Here is an 8,395-nt window from a genome sequence, read left to right on the forward strand (position 1 = left end):
TATTATATGCGAAACCGGTACACGGCACTTTGATAAGTATTTTACTGAATATAGAATATCGAAGACTGAAATTAGATTTAGACGCAACACTGAGCGGTGGTAATCTCCTGGATTTTTAAATAAAAAATCAATCAAAGCACGAAATAAAAAGTAAAAGAATCGAGGAAAGGGCGAAAAATCCAATACCTAATTCTCTCATTAATAATCACGAATAAAAACATAAGCTTGTTACTTTAATTGTAAATTGTAATTAAATTGGTAAGTAAGTAGCAGTACATAACGTATACGCGTTCATGTTTATACCTATGCGTGCTGATGCGTGTATGCATGTATGTACATACATACACACGAGTGCGCGCGCATACACACACACACACACGCGTACGAGTACGCCAAAAACAGCTATTCATTATATATTACCATACATAAAAAAAACGAATGGAAAATGAATTGTCGCGTTGTGCTGCCATGAGTGCTTGGCCATTATGCGCCATTCGGAAATCAAGACGAAAAACGTTAGTGTCATTTCAAATTACGTTGATAAAAAAGTATCACTAAAGTTACTTTACAATCACGACGCCGTATTCAAATAGTTATAGCAGTTATAAATATTTACATAGATTTATTAGTAAAGGAAACATTGTTGTTAACAAAATGAAATTCAGCATAATGTAATTGACCAATTCAACGTAAGTATTCCTTAAACATATTGTTATTAAATATTTCAACTTTGTGATACGTGTTAAAAACATACCTTAAACAAACAATATATTTGCCACATGCAACGATTGAAACGGATTCAAATAATTATTTGTTTAGGCCAACTGAGAAACGTCTTTAAATATATTAATATATGAACTACGTTGATGAACTTAAGTTTCATATTTTGGTAGAATTTTAGTTCGGTGAGAAAGAAAAGAAGATCAACGTAATTCAATTGGAACCAAAGCATACAAAAGCTGAGCTATAGAGATTCCTAATTTTAAAGTCTGAAATAGCAGTTGGATGACACTGACTTTGATGCGTGTAACGTTTGCCAAATTTTTAAACAATATGCTCGTCTAGTTCGAGCTAAATCGTGCTACTTTTCTTAACAGTGTAGTAGTTATAAAAATGGGAATAATATTCTCCAGATTTCGTGTAAGTAAAATGATATTAAAACTACAATTTTTGTATTTAATTTTTACCTTTAAGGTTATGTTACTAATTTGTTCTTTATTTGAATTAATATAAAATTATAAATTGTACTCTACATTTTATTCAAAATTAAATTGTAATTGTTAGTAGTTCACATTATAGTAAATAGTATTGTTAAATCATTTTCATTTAACAAATATTTCCGAATTTGCATATTTATATATTACAAATTGTTTATTAATGATTTGTAAATTTTATCAAAATCAATCATTTCAACACAACTTTTCGAATGTTGAACCGAATTACTTGCAAAAAAAGTTACAATGGTTTAACAAACATTTAATGCATGAATTTACTTAATTATTCAACATGTGTGAATAGTCATTAACATTCAATGGAGTGCCATTTGAAATCTATATATAGCACAGTGAGTTCAAAGTACATTTGACTTGAAACTATAGTATCTGTAAATAATGCATGCTAAAATCATGATGTTAATCAACATATTTGCAAGATTTAAACATTGAAGGAGTCAACTTTTAATTAACTATTCATGTATATTTTAAATATGAATCATATTTTTCTTATTACCTCTGTTAATATAATATCTCTTGTTTTTAGAAAAAGCGAACTACTATTGAAGTTTTAGATGATTTAGATAAAGTAAGTTATAATTGTATATTTTTTCAATATAATATAATATATTTGACAATAACAAATGTATTCATTTACAGAAAATAAAAGATATTCAAGAATATGGTCAAAATACTGAACAGAGGCACAAAAAAATTGTTGGAACTTTGATCATATATAGTGTAGCTTTATATATCATTACAGCAATGGTCTTTTACTTTTACTTTTTTCCTGCAGAACTGTATGATCAAATATTTTATATCACACCTTTACTCATTTTCCCAATATTGTAAATGTCCTTATATTATAACTTTAATGAAGTTATTAACAACATTGTACTAGTTAATATTATTATATAATTTTTAGAATCTTATTTACGAAGAAAATGGTATCATGGTATTATAAACGCAAACTTTCTAGAAATCAAGATAAACTATCCACAATGCAACAACAAAAAAAGAAAATATTAGACGAAGTTACAGAAACAGAGACATACAAAAAAGCCAAAGAGATATTAATGAGATATGCTCCTGATCAGTTGAGAATGACAGCAGTGAGTATTATTCAATTATCAATTGAACAATTTTTATTTTTAATAGTTTATTCTACAATGCATGCTAGAATAGCAAAAAATTAGACTTTAATTTGTATGTATTCTAATATAATAAATGCAGAGATTGGCATGATTTCAAATTAAAAACTATTAATTGATAATTTCTTTTTTCAGTTTTCACCACAGGTTAGTTAATTTTGTTAACATACCATGTAAAACAATATATTTGTATAATAGATGTGTGATAATTCAATTTACTTCACAGAGCGCTAACAAACAAACTCCTGTAATAATAACTGAAACTCCTAAATTTGGCACACCTCAAGGAGTAGTTCCTTCTTTGCAAACAACTGAATTACGCCGCAGAGCTTTAACTTCATCTAACCTAGCACAAAATCTTCCATTAAATAAACTCCCTATAGGAGTTGGTATTTCACAATCTCCACTACCCTCAACACCCTATCGAACAAGTGGTAAAGTAAGTAATCCTGCTACACCACCTCCTAGTAAGTAGTTCTTGTTTACCTTTGATATTTCACACTTACATATTTTTTTAAAATTATTAGTCCTAATACTCATTTTGATAAATTTCCTTCTCAGAGACTCCATTACCTCGACCAATTTTACCTCAACAAAGAAGCTATGTTGATAAACTTATTGAATATGTTGTTGGTGATGGGCCAAATAACAGATATGCCCTAATATGTCGCCAATGTGACTCGCATAATGGAATGGCTCTCAAGGAAGAGTTTGAATATTTTGGTAAATATTCTGTTTGAAAATTAATGCACATATTTCTTAAAGATTTATTGTCCTTTTCTTAATATGAAATTCAGCATTCAGATGTTGTTACTGTAATTTTTGGAACCAAGCAAGAAAACAAAAACCATCTGCTCCTAAACTAGAATTAGATAATAGTTTGATGAGTCCACGAAGACTGTCACTTCAATCAAATAAATTAATGGAAAATGTAGCACAAACACATACAAGTGATAATGAAAATACTATCAATTCATCAGATACAGGTAGACAGTTTTTGACTTTTATAATTTTAGAGACAGTAGTTACATTATAGCTTTAATTTTTCTCACATTAAAGATTCAGATATAGAAGTTGTAGAAAAGCCTTCTACTACTCCAGACAGTGAAAAAAATAATGTGATTGACGAAAATGAAAGTAATGATAAAGCTATAGGTATCTATTAATATCATAAATAAAATCAATAATAGAAAAATAGGTAATTTTCAATTTATCGCTTTTATATTTAATCATTTTTAGATTCAATACTTGTTGAAGAAGAACCACCTTATCAAGAAACAGAAAATGAAAAAATGGAGGTAGATGAATCTCTTAAAAAGGAATCATAATTGTTACAAACAAAAATGAATTTCATAAGTCAAAGAGTTGTTAAATACTTTATTAATCATCATTGGAATATACAATAAAATGTTTATATAGATTATTTATATTTTGCTACCGAAGTATTTTCAAACAATCTATAACATATTCAAATTGAAAATAATGAGATATGGATAGTTCTATTGTGAATTAAAAAATATTTATTTCAACCTATTTAAAGAACACTAATCATTCCAGATTTAATTACTTTTATTTTTAAAGGCTTTTCTTTTTTTATTTAACAAATAAAGAACGAATATTTATTTCATATACTGTCATACAATGTTTTTAATTCTCGTAGGATTTCAATGTTTGAATTAATTAAATTATTTTACTTTGTTTTGAACAAAACAAATGTAAATTAAGTTTATAATAACACTGAATCAGTGTTATATCACGATAATCTGTTTTCTAAAATAATTTCTAGCTTATTCAATCTAAAGAAAATAAAGTTTATCCAAATCTTAGAACTATCAATTAATGAGGATTAGTATAAAATTAAAGTGAATTTGCAATCTATGATTATTTATCCAGACGTATTACTTGAGTTTTTAATATTTCAAAGTATTTTCATAGTCCATTATAAGTGTCAATCTATAGAATTTTTAGTTTGTAACTTTAATGATAATCTTTTAAAAAATATAACAAATTTACTGACAATTAATTATGTAAATTTTTGATACTTATTTTAAACAGTTTGTTTGACTGAATGAAAACATGCAAGACGCTAATATTTATTTTTATTTATAACAAAAATAAACAGCTAATATATTAAATAATCAGTTTTAAATGCTTAACTGATTTTTACACTAATATTAAAAGAAAAGAATGAACAAGACTTAATTAAATCAAATTTTATTATTTGGAGTTTACACTGCAAGCTTAGGTGCAACAAAAATGCGTGTCCTATTAAGGTTTTCAATTTAAATAGTAATATTTATTATAAAATAATGTATACATATAATTTTGTTTAAATATGTACATTTAAAAATAAGGAGACAAATATATGTAAATCTAAAATTTAATTATGATTATTTTTTAATAAAAAGTGATGATAAAAAATAGCTTAAATTCACAGAAAAAAATAAAATTACAAAATGTTATATACAATAACATATTTGACTAAAGAAAATAAAAAATAAGTTTAAAAATTTGTAATTGCCATTCTGCATTGTAAAGTAGATAAAAGAAAAAAAGTAAGAAAAGAAAATATTATTAACTAACTCACTGTTTTTTTTAAATAATTTTTTTCATTTGATCTATTATATAAGCTTTTATGTGAGAATTGTATTTCCTTAATATTATTTTATTCTCATTTCACGGTTTTATAGAAATAAAATACTATTAAAAACTTACGTTTCCGAAAGCATTTTTAAATACGTTTTCTAGAAGCTGAAGGTAGCGGAGAGGGAGAGTGTATTTTTCTATATATAATTGCAGATTGTGAACCGACCTTTACGTTTCCACAAAGTAGTTGTGAAAATAACGTTTTATCAACGGTATATCATATTTGAGGTAAATCCACGGATTATTTATGCATCATAAAGTTTTGTTGCAAAAAAAGTTTATAATATTATCTTTTATGTTTGATATTGATAAATCTCAATCATATTTGACATTTTTTACCAATTCATTCTATTCAAGCCTCTTCATTTCTAACCTTTTTTAGTTACCTTATTGAGTCTTAGAAAATTTTAAATAAATTTCTTTATTCTATATACAATATAAAACAAAAAGTAAATTACTTTATCACTACCTATAGTAAAAAAAAGCTGATAACGAAATATATCAAACTGTTTATAATTTTCTACGTGAAACGAGTTGGCTATTTATTCAAATGTATATATAGAAAGATTTATAATTATTTTTAAATTCATAACTTTGATAAAAGTTATTTGGATTTATAGTATTTATCTAACTTATATAATAATTAATAAGTATTCTAATATAATTTCACGTATTAAGACTATTTTTTTGTACAAAATTCTAATTGTAAGTATTTAAGAAGTTTATAACCATGGTAATTATAAATAGTGAAGGGGAAATAATTTGAATATCTATTATTATCATTATCATTATTATTATCATTATTATTATTATTGTTATTGTTATTGCTTCAAGAGCTGTGTTCATCTGGAACGCTACAGAGATACACTAGGTATTTGTAGGCATTAGTCTTGATTCCCTATAGTTACGAACATGTAGATCGCTTAATTATACAATAAAATAATTTTAAAGTCATTTGAAAACAAATACTCTCACTTTTATATTTTAACACAAAATTATATTTAAAGATAAACATTTTGAAACAAAAAACTGCTTTACCAATCCTTCAAAAATATTAATTATTAAAAGTACCAACTGATTATTTTGTTATCATTTTTAGATTCATGAAAATGCCAGAACTAACTGAACTTGACAAAGCTACAGCTTCTGATCCATCAAAGGCTGAAGTAGGAACTGCTGGTTCAGGAACTGATTCAGACTCCGATGATACTATTCCAGAATTGGAAGATGCAACTACAGGTGGCAATGTTGGATTTTCAGGAGTGAACGTTCCTGGTATGCCCATTGACATGGTTTCAAAAGCCAAACAAAGTCGTGGAGAGAAGAAAGCTAGAAAATTAATGAGCAAACTTGGCCTGAAACCGGTAAAAAGTTTGTTTAATTGTATTGTTTTTTAATAAGTAAATAGTATTGTATTAATATTTTACTTTGAATACTGTAGGTCCAAGGTGTAAACAGAGTCACAATAAGAAAGTCTAAGAATATTTTGTTTGTAATCAACAAGCCAGATGTTCTAAAAAATCCTGCTTCAGATACTTATATTGTATTTGGAGAAGCAAAAGTATGAAGGCAAAATTAATATTTTATACAATTTTTGCAATTGTTTTACTAATTATTCATTGTTTTTAGATTGAAGATCTGAGTCAACAAGCTCAAGTAGCTGCTGCAGAAAAATTCAAAGAGCCACCAGTTATATCAGCTGCTGAAGCTGGTGGTAGCACAACGGTACATTTTATAAAGATAAAACCTCAATTTTCTAATAAAATAACTAATTTTAATATAAAAAAATATTCAGGTGGTTGCTCCAATACAAGAAGAGTCTGAAGAGGAAATTGATGAAACAGGAGTTGAAGAAAAAGATATTGAGCTTGTCATGAATCAAGCCAGTGTAACCCGGGGGAAGGCTATCAAAGCTCTCAAAAATAATCAGAATGATATTGTGAATGCTATCATGGTCAGTTGAACATACGTTTTTTTTTCACTAGAACTATTTTTTGTTGTGAAAAATAGCTATTCATTAAATGATGAATAATGTGGAGGTTTCGCTTTTATTTCACAGTCAGACATAATTATCTGACGAAAACCTTGGCAGACTGAATTTTTTATAATTTAAATTGATTTGACATAATATAAACATAATTCAAGTATTGATTTCTTATTTTTTGTGTTGCAGGAGCTAACGATGTGATAAACCAGCTCTCAATCGTTCTTAGGGTATGCTTGTTGCGGCTCTTTGTGAGGCATTATTTTACTATTTTATTTTCTATAAAACGGTTACTTATTTTTTCGCATATTCGTGTTTCATGTATCACAAATAGTTTTTACACATTACTTTACGTTTTTTAAAAAGTTAAGTTCATAAAGTCAATCAACATGTATATACATTATTCAGATAATAAAAGTGACATTCTTTAAGCTACAGTGAGATGATAATTAGATGTTGAATACATTTTTGTATCTACCTAAAAGATATCCTTTATTGCATTACAATCAGGGAGGGGATCAGCTTATTTTTGACACTATTTCAGCATTAAGTGGTTAACTTTAACAACATTTATTAAGTTGCGTTGTATTACTTCGAAAAGGCGTGTTTTTATAATTACATTTCCATTAATATTTTGTTTAATTCAAATAATGTACTAGTTATGATTATAATATAATTATATGTAATTTATATTATATATAATTGATATAATTATATATAATATAAATTATTTGAACTAATCGAACATTCGACAAAATTAAAAAATCGTTTCGAAAATTTAAACCTGTGGAAGTAGTATATAGCAGCAGGGGTATCGACATAAATTTATCCGGTTGCGTACAGGTTCTAGATGTTAAGGTCTTGACAATGCGACGAGCTAGGTAGGATGTCGCTATGTGCATCAGGATCATAGGACTAGCGAGTAGCAACAGCGTCACTTCTAGCGCGCTTATGCCATTTTTTTATGTCAACTTATGGGCTATTCATAAACAATTTTGCAAACGAACTTCAACACTTGAATACACAATTATATAAATTAAAAATTTTACAACTGTCAACTTTATTAACAATATTAAATAAATAAATAATCAACGGGAGTTTGGGAGAAGTAAGAAAATTATTTCATAGTTTTAAATATATAAATATAGACAAAATTGTCAAATAATATTACTTCTTAAGATATTTATTAATGTGTAATCTTATTCATAACTTAATAATATAAACAGCAAACTTTAGGTGACCTTTTATGGTTAAGAAAAAGAATTAAGAAGAATTGAATAAACCTATATAAAATGATTGTTTGCTAAGATTTTAGCGTTGAAAATTCAAATTAATTTATCATTTTCACAGCTGGTAGGTTATTTACGCAGTTGCGCGGAACTGTGTTATGATTGATCAAAAAC

At 26.7% G+C, this 8,395-nt stretch overlaps 1 protein-coding gene across 1 annotated transcript; it reads left to right on the forward strand.

Moving 5' to 3' along the window:
* Window positions 1-431: 431 nt before the first annotated feature.
* On the forward strand, window positions 432-7,441 carry LOC131667729 (endoplasmic reticulum junction formation protein lunapark-B-like). Its single transcript, XM_058941378.1, has 15 exons — window positions 432-689; window positions 894-1,140; window positions 1,759-1,800; window positions 1,872-2,059; window positions 2,137-2,323; window positions 2,589-2,829; window positions 2,924-3,085; window positions 3,160-3,348; window positions 3,422-3,480; window positions 4,850-4,863; window positions 6,108-6,372; window positions 6,450-6,569; window positions 6,638-6,733; window positions 6,804-6,962; window positions 7,182-7,441. The coding sequence occupies exons 2-15, from the start codon at window positions 1,114-1,116 to the stop codon at window positions 7,194-7,196; spliced, it is 1,764 nt and encodes a 587-aa protein (XP_058797361.1). The 5' UTR covers window positions 432-689; window positions 894-1,113; the 3' UTR covers window positions 7,197-7,441.
* The last annotated feature ends 954 nt before the right edge of the window (window positions 7,442-8,395 follow it).

The sequence above is a fragment of the Phymastichus coffea genome, unplaced genomic scaffold, assembly GCF_024137745.1.
Source record: "Phymastichus coffea isolate CEN01 unplaced genomic scaffold, Cenicafe_Pcof_1.1 PCOF00070, whole genome shotgun sequence".
Taxonomy (NCBI): Eukaryota; Metazoa; Arthropoda; class Insecta; order Hymenoptera; family Eulophidae; genus Phymastichus; species Phymastichus coffea.

Bases quoted from the DNA above. Each gene is read 5' to 3' on its own strand.
- LOC131667729 (XM_058941378.1), top strand. From the start codon at position 1,114: ATGGGAATAATATTCTCCAGATTTCGT. The intron at 6,373-6,449 runs GTAAAAAGTTTG...TGAATACTGTAG, and splicing joins GCAAACTTGGCCTGAAACCG to GTCCAAGGTGTAAACAGAGT. The intron at 6,570-6,637 runs GTATGAAGGCAA...CATTGTTTTTAG, and splicing joins TTGTATTTGGAGAAGCAAAA to ATTGAAGATCTGAGTCAACA.